Genomic DNA, 24,716 nt, shown 5'->3' on the forward strand with positions numbered 1-24,716 from the left:
ATTTTGGCTGAGCGTTGGTCTTACCACACTGTCTCTTCATATGCTGTCGTCACTGGTGAACTTTACTGCTTCCCAACACTACTTCACCTGCCCAGTGTTTCGCCAAGTCTCAGACAACATGTTTTATCTTTAAAAAAAGATACTGGTTGAGCATGGCTCTGACGACACTATCCACGTTAAATACTGAGGACAAAGAAACATGTGAATTCTACTTCACCTGCCCTGTATACCGCTAAGTTCCAATTGGCAAAGGCAACATTATCATTCACAACTTAAAAAAAAAAAAAACTCGTACTCGTAGAAAAGTTAATAACTTATATATTTTACTTGTAAGCGGCGTAACAATCTACGCAAATCAGCGCTAGAATTAGATCTAGAACTATTTCAAATTAAATGTATTGTATAATAAATTAAAAAGAAGTGTTAAAACATTGATAATAGTGTTGAAACTTAATAAAAATAGCAAACGGACGTATTGTTAAAGTTATAGCCGACAGAAAATTAGTTTAAGAACCCGTTAAACATCTGAATCGGCAACTAAATCGTGGATTGGAGCCACCAGTTATTGTACTAAAAAGTAAAAAAAAAATCACGAAACGTCACTATTCCCACAAAGTTAAGTCAATGTTTTTAAACTTTTAAATTAATGTGGTTAATCTACCTATGAATAAATCAATAAATTATTTAACGTCTTTAAATAAATTGGTGATTAACAGTCTGTCTGAAAACAAAAATTGTTCTCTACCTACAATCTATTTTACAGCTCTCCACATAGAGCAGATTCTCTCCAGTATTCAATCAGACAAACAAACAAAAAACACAAAAAAAAAAACAAATGAAAATTCAAACATGTTAACAAACTTGAGTTTAAGTAGTATATAGATGATTCTGGTTGTAAAATAAAAATCTTGATGTTTGCTTATTCATCTTTTGAAGCAGTTTTACTCTTATCCACATTGTGTTTTCTATAACTTTATCAGAAATGTACCCGAAATGTACTAATTATAAGTTCGTTAAGTATACCTGTAGTTTACCATGGCCATGTGTGTTTATGTGTGTGTGTTGTGTATATGTGTGTGTATGTGTGTGTGTAAGCTTTTTTTATCGAGTGACAGGTGCTCTCTAACATTTTAAGTATCTGTAGCACACGGTAGTGTGTATTGTATTACCGAATGAGAACTGTTCTCGTAGAGATTGACGATTTACGTGTGCAAACCGCTGTGTTGACGTTTGTGACAACCAAAAAGAGTTTACTTGTATATAACTTAGCTACGTCATGTATTACATGTCCAATACAAGCGATGATATACTCATGCTGCAATAAAATTAATTTGTTTTATAAACAATATTAGATATAATAACCTATACTAAAAAGCAATAGTATATTCTGTTATTTTCTTTAAATAACAAATATTAATGTGATCACACGTATTTTGATATTCATTTTGATATCAGTGAGGTTGTAGATACATTATGTCTACGAAATGCACTTATTAAAACTATTGGACAAATTAAAAATTAAAAATACAAATCACTTGAAGCGTTTTCGAACAAATAGATTTTATTATGCATCAAGAATTGTTGACAAATAGTGTGCATTGGTATGTGGCGTTTGACAGTCAACGACAATGTGCTCGATATAATGTGTGTAACATAGTTGTTAACAAATTGTAGTGCATTATGCTTTTTTGTTTACACATTTATATTTCTTAAAGTGTTTACATTGAAAAATCAAAAATAGTATCTGTAAAAAAATATATATTAAATAGGAATCTGTAAAAAAAAACATCAAAAACACCAATAATAACATCAAACATATTTAAACATTTATTTTGTTTAAGAATTATATTTTTTAAAAGTATACATTAGAACAGTAATTAAATATCCAACGATAAACAATACGTAATATGAAGTAAAAACTACTAATACAATTAAAGTTTAGATTCTTCTTTGATTGAGTTAAGATAATATTTAGTTGACCGGCCTTTATTCGTGAACATAAACCAATAAAGAGTTATCGACCAATATAATTTTACATAAATACATAAAAAATTCAGACAAGTTATTATTTTGGTAAAAAAAAATGTGATTTAATCAAAATAAAATCTAGTCGTTTCCAGCTACGCACAGTGAGTGGGTTGGGGAGGAAAGGGAATTTTGCCGGGGAGCTGAATTAAAGAGGCGCAAAATTTAATTTAAACTATCATTTTACAAGGATTTACAAACTTTTTAAAATGATTTTTTTATCAATCTTGAGGCAGCAAAACAGAAACTGTTACGGGAGAGTAGCTGGTGAGTAGCGCCACAAACATTTCCAAGTGTGGGAGTGGAGGGCGTTTTTACAAACAGGAAAACTATCTTTAAATGGGACGAAGGGAACACAACTTTGAAAGTCCGCCCAAGGCACCGGAATGTCAAGCTACGCCTCTGATTTCTGTATTTCCTAAACCCCAGACTAAACCAACTACACCCATCATTATTTACGTCCATCTAAATTTCTACTAATCTTTTTTTTTCATTAATTAACTTCTGGCTCGAATGGTTACAACTACCCGAATAAATGCTCTTTAGCCTTGGCGAACCAGAATATGATGAAGAATATCTCACCGCAATGTTACCAGCCACTAGCCACCTATATTTATAGAAAAGATTCTGCCTACTCCCACCTAGCATGACACCAGCTGGTTTGGACATGAGAAGACAATTCGATGCAGGGGACGACCTAAAATCTCCCAGTTCGCTACAAGCAAGAAAAGCAAACGCAAACTTTTATAGTTGTTACTAAATTTGTAGTGCATTATGTTTCTTTTTGTTCATACATTTATATTTCATTATATGTTTACATTGAAATATCAAAAAAGTATCTGTCATAAACAATTTATCAATTAGGAATCTGTAATAAAACATCAAAAACACCTAAAATAAACATCACACATATTTAAAAATGTATTTTGATTTAGAATTATAGTTTTAAGAAGTATACATTAGAACAGTTATTAAAAATCCAACATTAAACAATACGTAATATGAAGTAAAAACTACCAATACAATAAAAGTTTAGATTCTTATTTGAGTGAAGATAATGGTTAGTTGACCGGCCTTTAATCGTGAACATAAACCAATGAAGAGTTATGGACCTAAATAATTTTACAAAAATATATTGGCATTAAGGATGGAATTTTTTCTTATAAAAAATTCAGTTGTACGTAATTATTTTGGTTAAAAATGGAATTCAATGAAAATAAAACCTAGTCGCACAACAGGTGGGGCGAAGAGGGAGGGGACAGTCGTCTCGGGAGCATACTTAAAGAGGTGGAAAATTTATTTTAAAAGCTCATTTTACAAGGGTTAGGTTTTACAAAATTTTAATCTGTTTTCGTATCAATTTTGAAGTAGCGGAACAGAAGCTGTTACGGGATAGTAGCCAATTTATATATATATATATATATATATATATATATATATATATATATATATATATATATATATATATATATATATATATATATGAACTGTAAACAATCTTACCAGCTATTCACGTAATTTTAAGATCTATTCGTGAAGATTTAAAAATAGATCTTATTTGCAACTGAATTTTCAAAAGCATGACAAGGTGTGAAGAGAAAATGTATAAAAGTTATAATAAATAAATCATATATGAAAGTGTACTAGAATCAATTAAACTCTCTCTTTTATATATATATATATATATATATATATATATATATATATATATATATGAAAAAAATAAGAAGTGTCAACTTTTATAGAAAGATGTGTAATTATACACTTAGCGTTTTATACTTAGGTATATTTTAAAAAAAATATATGCAAAAACATATCAAAGCATAACCACCATAAAGCTGTTAAAAACGTATAAATATCACCTTGTTACAAGACTAATGATGAATGAGAGACATACTTATGTACATTTCTTTACATACAATTATTATTGAAACATAAAATCGTCTTTTAATTAAAGTTTACAAAATAGTGCACTTTTCCAACTAGTGTGTTACAAGCAACATCCATTTTTAAGTAAAAAGTATAAAATACGTCACATGAAACGGATATAATGTATACAACAGTTTACACAAACACTACCAATACACAGATATGTAATCGAAAGTAAAGTATTACATTATAGTGAGAAATTTATTGATACTTCAATGTTTTAATATATATATATATATATTATATATATATATATATATATATATATATATATATATATATATATATATATATATATATATATATATATATATATATAAAATAAAATTGGTCTGAAATTTAAAAGTTAAAATAACAAATTGCCACAAATCTAAGTTACTTTAACAAATTAAAGAAGTTGATAACTATACTGGTATTTATTTGAGTTATATTTAATTGAAAACATGAAACAATTCTTTTTACTAAACACCATTTCGGATCAAGGAAATACAAATATATTTAGTGCATTAAAATTTGAAGATTTTACGTTAAATTACCCTAAATATTAACATAGCCTTTATCTAATGTAAACTTAGTGAAATGTTATGTATTAATATTGAAATGTTAAGAAATGTTGAGAAACTATTGTTATTTAGTGTATTTTAAAGCTTAGTGAAACAATTCAAAAATTGGTGTTTAGTTTTTTAAATTATTTTTATAACACAATATTATATATTAATGATACGCGTATTATCAGTATAATGTGCTATACGTGTATTTCAGCTAAATCAGAACACTCAATGTTTGCATACATTATGACAGCAACTGTGACATTTACATACAGACGCATGCACGAAATGTCACAGCCCGTTTTATTTACAACAAGCATTTTTTAGAGACAGAAACAGGTTGTACAGTCTTGGAAAAGAGTATACTAAAGGGTTCAAGGCCGAGTTCAGGGGTAAAACAAACACAGCCGTCCACGTGTAGACGTCGTTGTCGAGGTCAACCCCAGCCAGTGCAAGTGTCCCAAATATCTGCACAGGAACCCAGGCCAGGAAGTTGGTCACGGCCACAAGAAACAGTTGCCTAGCAACGAGAACGTCCTGGGCTCGTCTTGAATTGTTTACGGTACTGAAAGTAGAAACAGTTCTTCTAGCGGAGAGAGAACGTAAGATGAAAATCTGGCCGACTATGATAGACAGAAACAGAACAAAATTCAAACCTAAGAAAAGTGCCACAGCGTAATAACGTCCACCACTTACAGCAGTGTCTAAAGGAAATGCCAAACACATGGAGTTGGATGTGAATATTCCCCACTCAGGGCACAGTACTGGCACCAAAGCTAAAGAGAACCCAAGCAGCCAGGAGAGGATGATGGATGCATGTTTTGTCCTCGTGGTGAACCGGTACTTGCCAGTTTGGAACCTGAGTGTCAGAAATCTGTCCAGTGTTATCAGACAGATAAAGAACGTCGTGACCTCGCTGGAGAGGGTTGACAGAAACCCGGCCACTTGGCAGACAACCCCGGATTTCCATTCGTCTTCTCTGACAAAATAAGCGTCCCGATACACCTCATCAGCCACGCCAATCATGATGAGATAAGAGCCCATTATCATGTCTGAGATACAGAGGTTGGACACAAACTGTCCGTACACTGTCTGTAAAACCTTTCTATCCCATATCATCCTATACGCTAGAGCTAACATATTCCCCACTAAGGCTAGAAGACCTATCGCCCACAGAATAATTCTCATGCTAACACCCCTGATTAGGTCTGTACAGGAAGAAATAGATTTGTCATAAGATTGACACTTCTCAACGGGTATGTTTGGGCCAAGAGCCTGTGGACAACACAGTTTATACTGTGATGTTCTTACAACTACTGTAATGTTCAGGTTTCTAAAATAATTGGATCCTATCCCTTGCATTTTAGTACCGCTGATATCAAGTGTTTCCAGCGTAAAACCGTCAGGGATAAAGTTTAAGTTTGTTAACTTGGTATATCTAAGATATAACATTTTCAGATTTTTCATGTTTTTAAATATATTCCTATGAAGACTTGGAATATCTGTGTCAGACAAATCTAATCTCTCTAGTGATGGGATAGATAAATTAAAAGTTGTTAGCTCTTTGTTGTAAGACAGGTCGAGAGTTTTAAGGCTTTTCATTTCTGAAAAACGTCCTTTAGATGTAATTTCTTGAAACTTATTAAAAGGAAAATATGCATGCTTTATATTGTTTGTTTCAGATATTGATAAGAAACTAAAGTTCTCTGATTTAATATTCATTGAGCGACAATTTAAAACGTTTAGTTTTGATGTATTGCCCAATTGTATTGTTATTGAAGACAACTCACCTTTAGACATGGCAAAACGAAGGTATCGAATCGAATAATCTATACGTGCTATATATTTTTGTGTGTCTGAAAAATAAAAGTACATAACATCGACAATTGCTACCCCTGCAACACATATTAAAAAGTTAGAACATTCAATGTTGCAATTAATTTCATCGTCACCATTAGGACAGTCTATGTAGCCATCACAAACGTGCTGTAAGAAAACATACTGTGACGTATTGAAACACTTCAACATCAGATTGTTTTCATCTTCTCCCTGTGGACAATCCTGTGTCCCGTCATTGACGTAAGTCTCTGGGATACAATAAGACATTGGACATTTGGTGTAGCCAGATGGACATTTGTATGTCGTACAGTTCTGTAGGTGGATCATGTTATGGCAACCTATGACGTCACCATCAAACGATTTAATGTACAAACATTTAGGGGCCATAACGCATGTCATAGTTTGGTTAGATCCAATTGTTTTAACAGGAGTAGGACCTTCATTGCATGGCAGAATATCAAGCCATAGTGAAGTTAGCGTAAAGTTATTTAATACTGAGTTAGTTACGTTAATTGTGTTGTTATATGACCAATAATCGTCTAATTGTGAATTACATAATTCATGTAACAGCCGATTTTGGTCAAAACAAGGCAGATGTTTGATAGTGTCGGATTGGCGTGTGTTGCTTTCATCTGTTCTTTTAAAGTTTTTTCTGAGCTGAATTGTAAAACCATATCTTGTCTTTGTCTCCTGTACAACCCTCTTCGTCTCTACCATTTGGGCAATCGTGTTTGTTGTCACATACAAAGGAATAAGCTATAAATGTGGAAGATATATCGTCACAGTAAAATCTGTCGATGTAATAATCCATCTTTTTATCAAACCAAAGATAGAAAATGTCATCCTCTAAATTAGCTGCGACAGAAACGACGTCCTGATTGTATTCTATAAACTCATTCCCCATCGCTAGATAGTTTGGGTTACGTTTTAGATACGTTTCCACCTCACAGATGACAACATATTGATCTGTAACTTCACAATCAACTTGACGCCATGTTTTACTGTAGCCACTTGCATCATGTGATAAAACCCACGTGACACAATCTCCACTTTCTTCAAGATTTGGTGACCGAGGCGCAAAGATAACCAGTGGTTGACCTTGACCCCACCTAAAATGTTTCCCGTGTCGTGTTAGGTTCAAGGCCAGACACACACTGTTGTTTTGTTGTGTACACCAAGTCTCTAGACCTGAGAAATCCAGTGCTGTCTTAAGAAGGTCTTGTATAAACTGGAACTCTGATTCCGATTCTATGATTACCATATTCCCTTGCATATTTTTACACAGATCGCCAGCTTGTGTTAAACTTCCATTGAAATGTTGAATAAAATAACACGATTCAAGTGTCTTTGTTGTGGGATTTATAAAGGATGTCCAGCCGGGTTTGCAGTCAGTACATATCAGTGTAGGCCGATCAGAATGTTGTTGAAGTGTTTCTAGATTTACCCAAGTTACGGCTTGAAAAAAATCAATGGGAGTGTAAGTATCTAAAACAAATGTGTGTTTAGATAAGAACAACAAGTGTGCGTAAAAATTTGAGTCAATTGTGTGAGGTGAAATGCAAACTGATATTGTTTGAGTCTCTCGGATGTGATTGATCAGCCAGTCTTTTTTGTTAGTTGGTACACAAGAAATATTGAAAGGGAACTTATCAGCTGGCAATATCCCTTTACATCCTTCAGAGCAGCTCTCTTCATCTCCTTGATCATACTTCATGCAAGTTACTTGAACCCTCTCAAAGTCGGTATTGCTATTTGATATAAAACTCTTCAAAAATATTTCCAAAAAACTGTATGCCTGTCCTGTCGTATCGTCATAAAATTTTACAATCGATATATGGTGCTTTTCGGTGGTGCAGTTCGTCAAATACACACCTGAAAAATAATAGAGGAAATACTTATATTGCATTAATAATTTTGTTTTTTTCTTTTCCTACACCATTAACTTGAAGCATATTATGTGGGACTGCAATATTGTTTGTATGCTATATTCCAATGTTATTTTCAAACTTTATTGAAATTAGGTTTTTTAAAGTAATTATCAGCTCTTTTAATTTCATATACAATAGAAGCTATGCCATTCCATTACATTGGGCAAATTTTATTTTATTTTTCACCACTAGAGCCAGGTATTCATTGTAACTGAGGAGACTCATGTACATCGTAATGACTATTGTCTATTTACCAAACTTGATTATCGTGTTTTAGTACGACAACTCTATTTGACAATCATATTTTCTATCGGCCTCAGTTGTTAATCCTTTTTGCTAAAGGCTTCAGCTTGTAATCGTATTTGCTAACGGGCTTGTGATGGTGGGAGTTAGGTTTTAGGTTAACGTAAATATTAGCGCTTGAGATGGTGTTAAGGGTCAGGTCTACTGTTAGGTTTTCTTTTCTGGAGAGGATACCCCACACTTATTTTGCTGATTTCTATGTTCACCATAGCGTCAGCTAAAGTAAGGGTTATTGTGTCCCCTATCAGATTTATTGTAAGATTTATTGTTCGCCATCTCATTGTGAAAGCTAAAGGAAGATTTATAGTTTCCCTGTTCTCCATCATATAGCAAGAGCTAAAGTAATATTTATGGTTTGGGATGCCCAGAAGTTCTTTGGACCAGCTCTCATATCCCTGGTAATGTGATAATAAGTAAACTTGATAGGGGTCATATTATCACGGGGGTTATTGACGGAAGGCAGTGGAGGGGCAGTGGCGTAGCTAGAATTTTCGGGCCCATATTCAGGAATTATCAGCGGATAGACTACAACATGGGCAGCGAAGAAACTGACTATTACTTACGAGACAGCGGCTTTAGATAACGTATATTTTGTATTGTATAAGTCCTGATTGTTTATTTATACTGTATTTTATTATTATGTTCTAGCCCGTAATATAAAATATATTGCTTCACAGGGCAAATGTACAGTCCGCATCGGATAACACCATTTAGGCGTAACCTCATGACAAAACATTGTAAAATGTACTTTAAAACGATGTTTTATCCAGTTTCATGACAATTGATCTCAGGACAAATGATCTCAGGACAAATGATCTCAGGACAAATGATCTCAGGACAAATGATCTCAGGACAAATGATCTCAGGACAAATGATCTCAGGACAAAAGATCTCAGGACAAATGATCTCAGGACAAATGATCAAAAGATGTTTTTGACTGGGTTAAATAATTAATTGTTACTAGCTTGAAATTGTCAAAATAAATTCTAAAGTAAATGTTGAACAAAGAAAATGTCGGACCAAATGTTGCCATTACATGTTGTTGGTGTGGTTGTATCCAACAAATCATCTCTTAGTTAGTTCCTGTGCTAGAGGCGTAACCAGTGAGGGGGAAGGAGGGGGGTGGCGGAGGTCATTTTGACAATTTAAAATTTATTTGCATTATAGCAAAAATTACACCATTTGTAAAAATTAAACTTCAAGTACATGCTACCATTTTAGACGCCTAAACAGACAAACCCGGCTTACTGATTGCTGACATTTTTGAAACAATTATTTTGAAATATAATCCCGATGCTGTTTTACGTTTATATGTTTTTGTTCCAAAACTAGGAAGTTTATTTAGTAAAAAAACTGTATGTAACTGAAGTGTAAGCAGATGACGATTTCCACACTGCAGCTAAAACCTAGCTAAGCCCCTTTTATGAGTACTACTATATCTAAATTGTGTCTGAATTATTAAAGAGTATCATGATTTGGAAATGACAGCGCAATAATTTTTCTCATATAACATTCATTTGGCATCAGTTGTTTAGGTTATTTTTAAGTAGTTTTGTTTTGGTTGTAACGTGGGGGGGGGGGGGGGGGGGGGGGTGAGGGAGGGAGGGAGGAGGGGGGAGGAAGGAGGTTGTTCTAAACTCTACTTTCACCGGCATATGAGCGTGCTGCAGTATGACAAAAACAGAAACTGGCAAAATAGTCGATAATCATTTTATATATTATCACACCATGTCCTTATTTTACTTGCAGAGTTATACCTTAAAAACCCAAACGAAAGTTGACGATAGCAGCATAATATTCCGTTAAAGCACAGCATATTCCCCAACATGAAACCATATTCCCCAACATGACTCCATCTTCCCAACATGACACCATATTCCTCAATTTGACACCATCTTCCCCAACATGACACCATATTCCCCAACATAACACCATATTCCCCTACATGACACCATATTCCCCAACATGAACCCATATTCCTCAACATGACACCATCTTCCAAACATGACACCATATTCCCCAATTTGACACCATATTCCCCAACATGACACCATCTTCTCCAACATGACACCATCTTCCCCAACATGACACCATATTCCCCAACATGAGACTATCTTCCCCAACATGACACCATATTCCCCAACATGACACTATCTTCCCCAAAATGACACCATATTCCCCAGTACAATACCACACATATAACACCGACATTAGCAGCTAATAAATTGTACACAACATGGTTGTAACCATAGTAGTTCATTTGCGCTGATATTTTGGTCATTGAGTGGTGATGTGATACATAATTAATTACCTGAAAAAGACAGAGGGGATATTCTACCCCCTCACCCCCCCCCCCCTTCATAACACATACACAACCTGAGCAGCTAATTCAACAGATAGGAGTATCTTAAATTAGATTCAATTAGATATAATATAATTTTAATGCTTATATTTAAAAGCATAATTGAACTACACGACCGGTTCCAAGCATGTGACGTAAGTTGACAGAACAAATTTATCCTCCCTCCGTAGCCCCACATAAAACATTAACACAGGCGGAATAGAACCACGCCCATACAGTCTATTTGACACTTGCTCATGGTAGTATCGGTCAAATTATTCCCTCACCATCTTCATCACTACCTTTAACCCCACCTTCATTACTACCTTAACCACTACCTTTACCACTACCTCCATCACTACTTTCATCACTACCTTCATCACTACCTTCATCACTACCTTCATCACTACTTTCTACACTACCTTCATCACTACCTTCATCACTACCTTCATCACTACTTTCTACACTACCTTCATCACTACCTTCATCACTACCTTCATCACTACCTTCATCACTACCTTCATCACTACATTCACCACTACTTTCATCACTACCTTCACCAATACCTTCATCACTACCTCTATCACAATTTCAACTCTATGTTCAACACAATCTTATTATTACTATTTTCATCACTATCCTGATCACTACCTTCACTACTACCTTCACCACTAACTTCACCACTATCTTCAATAGGACCAGTCCAACCGTCCAACCATGTGGAGACGTATTGTGTTGGGAAACAGAAAGCCGTTAACCAGTCCAACCCTGTTAGGCTAACTACTGTGTGCTACATCTATTTGTAAACATGTGTAGTTATTATTTAAAATAAATCTGTTTTTTACGGTATTTTATTGATCGTACCGTTGATATTGACCACTACTTTCAAATAAAAGTTTGAAATCAATACATATTTTTAGTTACATTTACATAATAGAGTAAATGTTATATACTTGGCAACAGTCATACTAAATAATAAAATCACAACGAAAAGGTCAATTATTTATTTGGTAAACCTATAGAAAAAAAAATTGTGTTAACTAAGTATTTTTTGTCTATGGACATAAGCAAAAGAAAAGCCCAAATAGACCGGTAATCTTTAAGCTGTTAGTGGGTGTTACTTAAATAGACACAGTTCTTTGAGTTAACTCAAGTACTTTATTCTTATATACACGAGCTCAGACGACACGTCCGGTCTCTGACTCTACCTTTAGACAACTGACAAACATGTACACATCAGAGAAGACACAGTGAACACTCAAGGGACTTAACCATTTTATACATAATACAAGGGACGTAACAATCACTACCAAGATTTAATGTAACAGTGGCACGTCGTTTTTCTCTTTTACTAAGACAAAGCAAGCTGAGGCCTTTACAATTACATTGCCGGTAATTTGTCTATGCTATTATAAATGAATAATAAAAAAGATTTAAATTTTTTTCTCATAACTTAATTAAAAAAATTAATTTATAAATCTATTAAAAGTGTAATATCTGCCTACTACCATCACAAATAGAAATTCTAAAAGCTAAAAAGAATTTAAAAAAAAAAATAAAATAAAAACTTCATAATTTGCGGTAAAAGAGAGGTAACCAAATATATATGTTCATTTAATTGTTTTACCAATTGCTCCCCTTTGACCAAAAGCTAGTCAACTCAAATCTTTCTTATCGGTAAACTAAAGATAATCACTAGCGTATGTAACAATAATCTTCGTAATTAATTCTTTATACATCTTAGTTTAGATGATGATCTCACATAAGTTGCTTAAGTCGATGGTTAGAATTTACATACACTAAAGAATTGATTATTTGGCCAAATAAAATTGTATTTTTTTTAAAGAGAAGTAAAAACTGGATTTAAATGTACAAGATTTGCGATTTAAGCTCCACATTCTTATTCAAAACTGGGACATCCCAGATCTTATGTAGTAATATATAAATTAATATGAGTATCTAACCGCTAAAGCTCGCAATTACTCCCAAAGGGGGAAATGACTGGCTAATTCTGGAATGGCTAATGTCGACTTAGAAGGACCACATCACCTAGGTTTGTAGCACCAAAGTTCTGACCGCAATAACATAGAAAAGATCTGTAGCGCTAGAGACCAGGTTCGTATAACTTTAGGGCTCGTAGTGTCCTGGATGTTCGGGCTCTGTCCCTCATTGTTGGAGCACTTAGTACTCTAATGACCATCCTTAGCAGATTTATCCTCATCCTTAAGAGTTATGTATTTTATTTTCATATGTTTACACCTTTAAGTTTTACACAGTTAAGAGATATAGTAAAACTGTATAGTTAGCCCTACGGTAAAAACAACTAGTACATACCCCTGCTTGTCTTTACAGTAAGAAAGAAAAACAGAAATATAAACTTTAAAGACATTGTTGAGGAATTATTTCCACCACTAAACCTCACAATTAGCGCCAATCTGTTGGATTACTATACTGCGATGGGCTAACTCTATAGCAACACAAACACTAACATTAAAGTAGCGAACGCCTAAATGGTACCCTATTCTAAACTGTTCCGCCTGCTGAATACTATATTGAAAACTATTTAATAATTTGTTTGTTCCACTGATCGACTTCGTCACAAAATGTCAGCATAATGTTGTCAGTGTTTTATCTGTGAGACTGTGTTTGTATGTTTATCCATGGCCCTTACAAAGCTGTTAGATGTGTAGGCTATGTCAGACTTATAATAAAATATTATCCTATTTATATGAACAAAGTCTGAATGTGATTACAAATAACTGAACGCTAGTAATAAAATACTTAAAAAAAACTTTTTAAAAAACCACGTTTTTTTTGTGGACTAAAAAGTAGAAAATAAAATGTTCTTTTGTGCTTCCTCGAGCTGTGCAGGTTCTTGTGATGACTGACAAAAAACGTGGGTACGTTCACCATCAAATTTCCCGACCCATCTGCCCGACCCACGTTTTTTGTCATCAAATGTATGTAAATAGTTATTTTCTACTTTTTAGTCCACAAGAAAAACGTGGTTTTTTAAAAAGTTTTTTTTAAGTATTTTATTTTCTCCTTTTTAGTCCGTTGCTACACATGAAAAACGTGGTTTTTAAAAAAAGTTTTTATATAGTTTATTTTCTACTTTATCCAATGACTTGATTAAGTATGACTAGACTAAGTGTTTATAAATACACGGACTAAAAATCTTGAGCGACCAGGATTCGAACCTGGTTCACAACGCGAAGTACTAACCACTATACGATCACGGCCAGCGCGCTCACATCGATTGGGGCCGAAGTAACTGTGTCAATAGGCCTTCAGTCTTGTCGGTATCTTTAGAAATCATGTCCTCAATTTTATGGTCCTTAGGGCGTAATTAAATTAAGCTAATTACGGTCTCTAATTGCTAGTTTTTATGATTGCATCTGAAATTGTTAGGCGAAAGTAGCCTGCATGCCAAATTTCAGATCTATAGAGCAATCAGAAGTGGGCTAATTTTCGATGTCAATTTTAACAACAAACAAACAAACAAACGCGAAGCTGAGTTAATAAAAACGTGTTAAGAAAACGTGTTAACATGAAATAAAATAGCCGATCGAAGAAATAACGTTCATCAAAAAGCATGTCGGTCCATCATTTTGAATGTATGATGTTTGCACGGTAGTGTTGTTATAAAACAAATTGCGTGTATGTAAGAGCTCATGATATATTTCTGTATCAGCGGCATAGCCAGGGGGGTGGACACAAAGGGGAGGGGGCACTAAAGCCCGTATGTGTATCACGTGATCTTAGAATAATAACAGTGGATGGTACCCCAAAATGAAACCATCTTCCCCAAAACGACACCATCTTCTCCAACATAACACCTTATTCCCTAACATGACACAATATTTCCCAACATAACAATATATTCCAAACATAACACCGTATTACTCAACACGACACCAAGAGTGTAACCGTTGTAGTTCATCTGCGCTGATATTTTGGTTATTGAGTGGTAAGATACATAATTAATTACCTGAAAATGACAGAGGGGTATTCGTCCCCACCTCACCCCCACAACACACAACCTGAGCAGCTAACTCAATAGAGACAACGCCCAATACTTTTAAATGTGTACTCTCGTCCTTGTCACTGCGGAAATTAGGGACTATTTGTTTACGTGTAGTGTGTGAGGTGTGTGAAAGTTAGTTTCCGGCGTGATGTTCGCTTCACTTTGGTATGTCGAGTAAACATTTTTATCAATTTACAGAATACAATTTTAATGCAGCTATTTAAAAGAATAATTGAACTACACATTCGGTTCCAAGCATGTGACGTCAGTTGACAGAAAAAATCCTTTCTCCATCCCTAGCCCCACCCGCTAACGTTTGTATCATATAAATCATTAACACAGGCGGGAATAGAACCACGCCCATACAGTCTACTTGCCACTTGCTCATGGTAGTATCGGTCACATTTTAATTTCACCACTACCGTCATCACTACCTTCAACCACTAACTTCACCACTACGTTGACAACTACTTTCGCCACTACCGTCATCACTACCTTCAACAACCACTAACTTCACCACTACATTGACAACTACTTTCACCACTACCGTCATCACTACCTTCAACCACTAAATTCACCACTACATTGACAACTACTTTCACCACTACCGTCATCACTACCTTCAACCACTAACTTCACCACTAGATTGACAACTACTTTCATAACTACCGTCATCACTACCTACAACCACTAACTTCACCACTACATTGACAACTACTTTCACTACTAGCTACAACACGTCCCTATTCTCATCCCATTTTTCTTCCGCTAAAAGCCAAAACAGGCTTTTCTTCGTATGTGTGGATTGGGACTGAGGAGGGAGGAGGGCACTTGAAACTTTTGGGGAGGGGGGTGGCGTACTAAAACTTCCGGGTAGGGGAGGGCGGACATTGGTTAAAGTATATATATTGTCCATTCAGTTTTTAGTGACCGATCCCTGGTGAGACCCAATTAGCCCGCCAAATTGTTTTGTTTTGTTTTATATCACCATCGTTACGCATGAACATGCGGTTTAATAAAATAACGTATAAGTATGCCCCGAATAGAAAGTTATATGATTAAAAGAAAATCTATTCTTTAAAAAAAATGCAGCTGTTCTTCTTTTAACTGAACCTATTCATGTGGAGGAGTTTATAGGTATACATATATATTATGATTATGCCAGTGTCGCTGATTTATTACAAAAATAAAGAATTGAAATGATTACATAGTTTTAGTTACATTTACCTGATAGAGTAAATTTTAAATACTTGGCAACTGTCTCACTAAGTAATACAAATAAAACGAAAAAGACAATAACTTATTTGGTAAACCTAGAAAAAAAATAGTGTTGACTTTAAGTATTGGTGTCTATTGACATAACATAAAACAATAGCCAAAATAGAGGGTGCTCTTTCTGTTGGTTGTGACTGCTACTTAAATAGACACAGTTCTTTGAGTTAACTCAACTACTTTATTGTTAAAAACAGAGAGCTAAGACGACATGACCTGTCTCTGACTCTACCTTTAGTTAACTGCCTAACATGTACTTATCACTGAAAACACAGTGAACACTAAAGGGACGTAACCATGATATGAATATTACAAGGGACGTAACAATCACTAACAAGATATAATGTAACAGTGGCACCTCGTTTTTCTCTTTTACTATGACGTTTTTCTCTTTTACTATGACGTAACAATCACTAACAAGATATAATGTAACAGTGGCACCTCGTTTTTCTCTTTTACTATGACGTTTTTCTCTTTTACTATGACGTAACAATAGCTAACAAGATATAATGTAACAGTGGCACCTCGTTTTTCTCTTTTACTATGACCAAGCCAGCTGAGGCATTTTTATCTACATGCCTGTAATTTGTCTGTGCTATTATAACCAAATGATGAAAATAGGTTTTAAATATTTCTCTTAATTAAAATAGTTAATTTATAAATCTTAAATTTATTAAATATGTAATATCTACCGACTACTGTCACACTTAAAATTCAAAAAGCAAAAAAAATATTTAACAATTAAAAAATATACCCGAAATTATAAACTTCGTAATTTGCGATCAAAGTCAGGTAACCAAATATGTATGTATTTATTTAATTATTTTACCAGTTGCTCCCCTTTGATGAAAAGCTAGACAACTCAAGATTAGTCTTCTAGATTAAGTCCTTCGGTTTAAAGAATCAACTATGTGACGCCTGTAGGCTGGCCCGATCTCACTTGAAACAATCACAGCATAAAATGAAAACATGGTATGATAGGAGGGCGAAAGCCCGCCCGTTTTCACCGGGGGATGAGGTATTGGTGTTTCTCCCCATACCAGGTCAGACATTGCAAGCCAGATATTTCGGCCTATAGGGGGTCGAATCCAAGAATGATGACTTGAATTACGGGATAAAAACCCCCCATAGGAAGAAGAAGAGACAATTGTGCCATGTCAATATGTTAAAAGAATATTTTAAGAGAGAAGAAAGCCAACCAGCCCCAGTGAAGATTGTCGCTATGATATACGTTTGTGATCCTGAGGATGAGATCCCTACAGAAAAGGCAGGACAATATAAATTAAAAAATTCCGAGATCTGGTCCAATTTACCAACCAAACTTTCACATCTTTCCACTGACCAGCAAGAAGCTGTTACGTCGGTGATTTCGGATAAAGTTAAGTAAAGCTCCCTTTCAAAACTGATTGTCTATGGGGCAAGTGATGTAGAGTTTACTTGTTTTCTGTGACCTCAGCATATGAAGAGATAGTGTGTTCAGCACTATGCCTAGCCGCCTTTACTTTCCCTTACGTGAGTTAGGTACCCATCAGAGTTGGGTGGACTAAGGGACGGTCTACTGACTTGAACCCGGTTTCGAACTCGAGACTTACGGTTAGCAGTCCAGCTCTCTACCACTAGACCACTCCGTCCCAACAAGAAGCTGTTACGTCGGTGATTAGAGATTTCGCCACTTTATTTCTTTACATTTTAAATAAGACCAACCTCAACGTCCATGACGTAGAGATTGGGTCAGCAGCTGGTCAAACAAAATATATACAGAGTAATCCCAATAAAGTTGGAGGTAATGCGAGCTGAAGTGAAGTATATGCTAGAAAACGATATTATTGAACATAGGAAAAGTAATTGGAGTGTTCTAGTGCCCAAACACGACAGCAGTTATCAGTCCTGCACCGACTTTAGGAAAGTTAATACGGTCACCAAAGATTATTTATTTCCTAATTTCCAGGATAGATGACTTGATAGATCGCATGTGGAATGCCCGTTATGTCACCAAGATAGACATGTTGTAGGGGTATTGGCAGATTCCTCTATTCGTTTGAGCTAAGCAAATATCGGCGTTTGCTACTTCTGTAATGTCCTTTGGTATGAAACACGCTCCGCAAATAAGAGCTCTGTTTACCAAACTGGACGAGGCCGGGTTAACAGTTAACCTGAACAAGAGTGAATATGGCCATGCCAGCAGTCGAATATCTTGGTCATGTCGTCGGACCCTGTTGTTCTGTTTATTTGTTATTAATGACAAATGCTGTTGAATGAACACATTTTTAAATTCTCTTAAACTTTGTTGATTTAGTAGGCACACAATATTATCTGGTTAATGTTTTTTACATGTACAATTTTAAACATTTTAAACACATAAACAATTAACCATTGAATAATGTAATAGGGAGAAGTTTTTGGTACAGTCAAAATACTGACAATATTCATGCATGGTCATACTCTATGTTGACAAACAACCAGTTATTCTGACATGAATTGTTTTTTTTTCATACATTGTTTTTTATAACCCCGAAAAGGAAAATGATGTTAAAAGATTCGCATTCACAAAATGAAAAAGAGAAATCTTATTATTTACTTATTTTTTATTATTTTTTTTTGGGGGGGGGGGGGGTGGGGACGACCAGGTGTGACGTAGATATTTATACGAAAGTGTGTAGGCACGGATAGAGTGTGTATGAGACTTGCCTAACTTTGGAAGTTGTGAGCGAGCGTGAAAACAAGTGTGTGAACGAAGTAGTGTGTTAGCAGTGTGGTGTAATGATCGTGTACCTACTTGTCAGTGTTTCTTCTTGTGATGTGTTCGTCTGCTTGATGGTAATTATACACCTATAAAATAGATTCTCGTTTTGGACTGTATTTGTTACACTTGGCTCCAACGAGCCCAAAATACATAAGGAGTCGGCTGTAATAGTGTGTGTATGGTGTGTATGTGTGTGTGTGATGTGTATGTGTGTGTGTAAGTTCTATTTTATAGTGTATTGTATTATGGAAGAATAAATGCTATCGTGGAAATTGACAGTTCACGTTTACAAAGAGCTATGTTTACGTTTGTGACAACTAAAAAGAGTGTACGTGTATCTATCTTAGCTACGTCATGTATCACATGTCCCATACAAACAAGTGATGTGATAGCTTGCTGCAGCAAAATTAATTATAAACAAAATTAGACATAATAACATGTACTAAATGCAAAGGTAGGCCTATATTTTGTTATTTTCTTAAAATAACAAACATGAATGAAATCACACTTATTTGATATTAATTTTCTTTAATGCTCATCAGTGGCGGAACTAGAAAAAAAAGGGCCACCCCGCAAAAAAAAATTCTGGGCCCCCCCTCCTATATATATATATATATATATATATATATATATATATATATATATATATATATATATATATATATATATATATATATATATATATATATATATATATACAAACACAGAATACAAACACTGAATACTCATTTCTTGCCCGATCGGGTTTTGAAAAAAAAATGTCTTTTTTTTTTCAATTTAAACAAATTACAATATGTTATGTGTGTGAGTGCGTTAGTCTGTTTTGTATTTCTTCTTTATATTTAGAACTAGTTTATTGAATGTTTGCTGTAATCCTACCTACTCACAGTAATTAGCCGGTCAAAAGAATATAAAACATGAAAGCTTTGTATGTGTAATGGTTTCTCGTGTTATATTTATTTTTATGTTTTTTTGTATTTATATTATTTGTTTTAAATATATTTCCAATTTATGCTATGTAATTATTTAGTATGTTTTTTTCTAAAATAATAACTAAGAAAAGTAATTTCTTTTTCTTTTGTTTAGTACAAATATATTAAAAGGAGCTTATGAGCACCCCTATTTTACTATTTAAAAAAGGGAAATAAGTCATGGAAGTGTTCTGAACGTTTGCCTATCACTACAGCTCAGGCATATAGTTTGTTTTAACGCAACAGCATGTGTTAGCTACTGTATAGCATCACTACTGTAGTAGATCTGTTTTTTATTTACAAAAGCTTTTACCATCAAGTCAAAAATGCAAGAAAATTATTTTTTTTTTAACTATAAAGAATTTATTATGGTCGGCGATGGGCCCCTAAATGGCGTGGGCCCCCCCGCAATGCGGGGTCTGGCGGCACTGTAGTTCCGCCCCTGATGCTCATGTATGTAATATCAGTGAAGTTGTAGATACTGTGATGACGCAAGTTTAGGTTATAGATGTCAAGTAGAAGATAGCAGAAACAGAGCATAGCGTAGTTATGTAGACCAATAGAAATACAGCAGATGACCGGTCACGTGAGACGGTCAAAGAGCCAGTGAAGCGTGGGTCAGCAGTTAGAGGTAGCTCTAGGGGAAAGACGTTGAAGTCGAAATCGAATGTAGTGTTAGAGCTTGTCATGGAAGTGTTAGCACGTAGTTATTGTAGGAGTTAGAGATTATTTGTGTTGAATAAAGAAACATTATAGAATATCTTGAAATGGACTTCTGTTGATTTCACTAAATTATACCATTACATTAGGTAGAGCAGCGGTTTCTACAATACCACTCGCACAACTGGTGGTTCTTCTCAAACCCCACCCTCACATTATATCTTAGAAATGTATTTATTTAAACTAATAGACTAATTAAAAATGAAAAGTCACTTGAAACTTTTTCGAACCAATAGATTTTATTATACATCAAGAATTGTTGACAAATAGTGTGCATTGGAACGTGGCTTTTGACAGTCAACGACAATGTGTTCGATATAATGTATGTAACATAGTTGTTACTAAATTAGTAGTGCATTATGTTTTTTGTTAGTACATTTACATTTCATTAAGTGTTTACATTGAAATATCAAAAAAGTATCTGTAATAAACTATATATCAATGAGGAATAGGTAATAAAAGATCAAAAACACTTAAAATAAACATCACACATATCTAAAAAAGAATTTTGGTTTAGAATTATACTGATAAAAAGCATACATTAGACCAGTAATTAAATATCCAACGTTAAACAATACGTAATATGAAGTAAAAACTACCAATACAATTAAAGTTTAGATTCTTATTTGAAATAAGATAATGGTTAGTTAACCGGCCTTTAATCGTAAGCATAAACCAATGAAGGGTTATGGACCAATATAATTTTACAAAAATATATTGGAATTAAGGAATGAATATTTGTTATAAAAAAATCAGACTTAAGTTATTATTTTGGTAAAAAAATTGAATTTAATGAAAGTAAAATCCAGTCGTTTCCAGTTACGCACAATAGGTAGTGCATTATCTCTTTCGTTAATACATTTATATTTCATTAATTAATTACATAGAAATATCAAAAGAGTATCTGTAATAAACTATATATTAATTAAGAATCTGTAACAAAACATCAAAACACCTAAAATAAACATCACACATATTTAAAAATGTATTAAGGTTTAGAATTAAATTGTTAAAAACTATACATTACAACAGTAATTAAATATCCAACATTAAACAATACGTAATATTAAGTAAAAATTACCATAATAATGAAAGTTTAGATAATGGTTAGTTAACCGAACTTTAGTCGTTAATATAAACCAATAAAGAGTTATGGACCAATATAATTTTACAAAAATATATTGGCATTAAGGATGGAGTTTTTCTTGTATAAAATCCAGTTGTACGTTATTATTTTGGAAAAAAAATGGAATATATAATATATATCTATATATATAATTCTCTTCTGGGATCAGTTAGAAAACAAGCTGCAAGCGCCTCCTTGCAGTCCCCTCTCTTTCTCTCTATCACTATCACTACCATTCCCACCCCACCCCAACATTGTCTGGTGAGCGGTGTTCACTCTAAATTTTTACAAAGCTAAATGTTTACAAATCGTAGAGCCGTACAGCCGGGTTTCTATTAGGGGCAGATAATTTAGTTCGATTTTAAACTCACAGGAGGTAACTAAGAAATAACTAAGATGAGGCTGCTTTCACGGGGGGGGGGGGGTGTAGGGTCGGGGTTAGGGGAAAGGGGGGGGGAGGGTTAGTGTTTTAAAGCAAATATTTTCAGTGGCAGTATTGGTACTGTCGAATTTACAAATTATGAATTACTGAAAAGTAGAAAATAAAACAACTAAATAGCGGCGTATGATACGCTGCGGGTCGGCTCGTATATAATATTTAAGAACTGTAACAAATCTTACCATCTAATCATGTAATGTATAGATCAAGTGATGAAGATTTTAAAATATATCTTATTACCAAGTAGGTTTTCAAAAGCATGACAATGTGCTAAGAGAAAATGCATAACAGTTATAATAAATAAATCATATATAAATGTGTACTAGAATCAATTAAACTCTCTCTTTATATATATATATATATATATATATATATATATATATATATATATATATATATATATATATATATATATATTATATATATATATATATATATATATATTGTATACAAATATGTAAAAATAAGATGTATCAATTTTTATAGAAAGATGTGTAAAATTACATTTAGTTTTTTTATACTTACTATATGTGAAAAAATATATGCAAAAAATAACAAAGCATAAACCACCATACAGCTGTTAAAAATGTATAAATGTTATTTCAAGATATTTGTACACGTTTAATGGGGAATGAGAGACATACTAATGTACATTTCTTTACATACAATTATTATTGAAACATAAAGTCATCCTTTAATTAAAGTTTACAAAATAGTGCACTACTCCAACTAGTGTATTATAAGCAACATCCATTTTTAAGTAGAATACGTCACATGTAACGGATATAATGTTTGTCTATGCAAACACTACCAATACATATATATGTAATCGAATGTAAAGTAAAACATTATATTGAGAAATGTTTATCATACTGTAATGGTTATTATATATATATATATATATATATATATATATATATATATATATATATATATATATATATATATATATATATATATATATATGGTGACAGGACAAATGATCTCAGGACAAATGATCTCAAGGACAAATGATCTCACGGACAAAAGATACCAAGACAAAATATATCAGGACAAAAGATATCATGGACAAATGATCTCAGACAAAATATCTCAGACAAAATATCTCACAGCAAAATTTTAAAAGTGTATTGGATAATTTTAGTTGATCTAAACATTTTTTTTATTGACTGTCATATGGTTTTGTTTACTATGTTTAATATTGTTTATAGGACTATATAATAATTGTAAGTAAAAAATGTTTGCCGTATAAATTTGCCATATTGTACTAAGCATTTTTAAAATAAGATTACTAATATAGTATGCGAAGATTAAAGAATTTGTTTCGATAGACAGCGTAGGTGTGCTTGACAAACATTAAACAATCCCACCATATCAGGTGGACGAAACTAGATCAAAGGGAATGAAATAACAAAAAAGACACACCTTCGTATCAAGGTAGCCGCCCGCTTTGATGGCAGAGATATGCCTTATTGGAAAGACATCCGCCCTCCATGGACAATACATCTAGCATCCAAAGTCAATTTGTATGCGTTGGTCACACCTTAGTGATCAGGTGACAAATGCTTATTTAAACGACAGCGGTCATCGCGAAGCGAAGTTTGTCGTAGCGTACATGCGAACAAAGCAGAATTATTGGTGATTACTCAGCTAAGGCCTCTTTAGTTACCTCGAAGATAGGGTATAGGGCATTAGTTTCTAATGAATTTCTGTTTATAAAAGCCATAAGTAGAGCAGCAGGCAAAGAGATTTGGAATTGTCAAGTAAGAACATGTAGGCTACACCGAAAGTTCACACAATACATGATCACATAGTATTGGAAATGTGTGATCATAACGATGTACCTGCCAGCAAAGTAACGTAAACTTTATTTTTGTGTTAATGATGCAGTAAAAACAACAGTTTTAAGTTACGAACCTGAAGACCCATTCACATTTGTTTGTTAAGTTTAACAAATTCATTTTATAACAATCAATTATTATGCGTAAAAAGAGTAAACAAAACCATATTGACAGTCAATTAAAAAAAAAGTTCAAATCAACTAAAATCATCGTACATAGTAATAAATTTTGCTGTGAGATATTTTGTCTGAGATATTTTGTCTGAGATCATTTGTCCATGATATCATTTGTCCTGATATATTTTGTCCTGGTATCTTTTGTCCGTGAAATCATTTGTCCTTGAGATCATTTGTCCTGAGATCATTTGTCCTTGGATCATTTGTACGTGAGATATTTTGTCTGAGATATTTTGTCTGAGATCATTTGTCCTGAGATCATTTGTCATGGAACCATATATATATATATATATATATATATATATATATATATATATATATATATATATATATATATATATATATATATATAAAGGAATAATACATACGCGCATTATCAGTAAAATGTGCTATACTTTTGTGTATCAGAACACTCAATGTTTGCATATATTATTGATGCAACTGTAACATTTACATACAGGCGCGCGTACGAAATGTCACAGCCCCTT

General features: G+C 33.7%; 1 protein-coding gene across 1 annotated transcript; it reads right to left on the reverse strand.

The window, feature by feature from the left end:
- Positions 1-4,805: 4,805 nt before the first annotated feature.
- Positions 4,806-6,104, reverse strand: LOC131943020 (G-protein coupled receptor GRL101-like). Its single transcript, XM_059303026.1, has one exon. The coding sequence runs from the start codon at positions 6,102-6,104 to the stop codon at positions 4,806-4,808; it is 1,299 nt and encodes a 432-aa protein (XP_059159009.1).
- Positions 6,105-24,716: the final 18,612 nt, after the last annotated feature.

The sequence above is a fragment of the Physella acuta genome, unplaced genomic scaffold, assembly GCF_028476545.2.
Source record: "Physella acuta isolate Inbredline_101_S28 unplaced genomic scaffold, ASM2847654v3 ptg000438l, whole genome shotgun sequence".
Taxonomy (NCBI): domain Eukaryota; kingdom Metazoa; phylum Mollusca; class Gastropoda; family Physidae; genus Physella; species Physella acuta.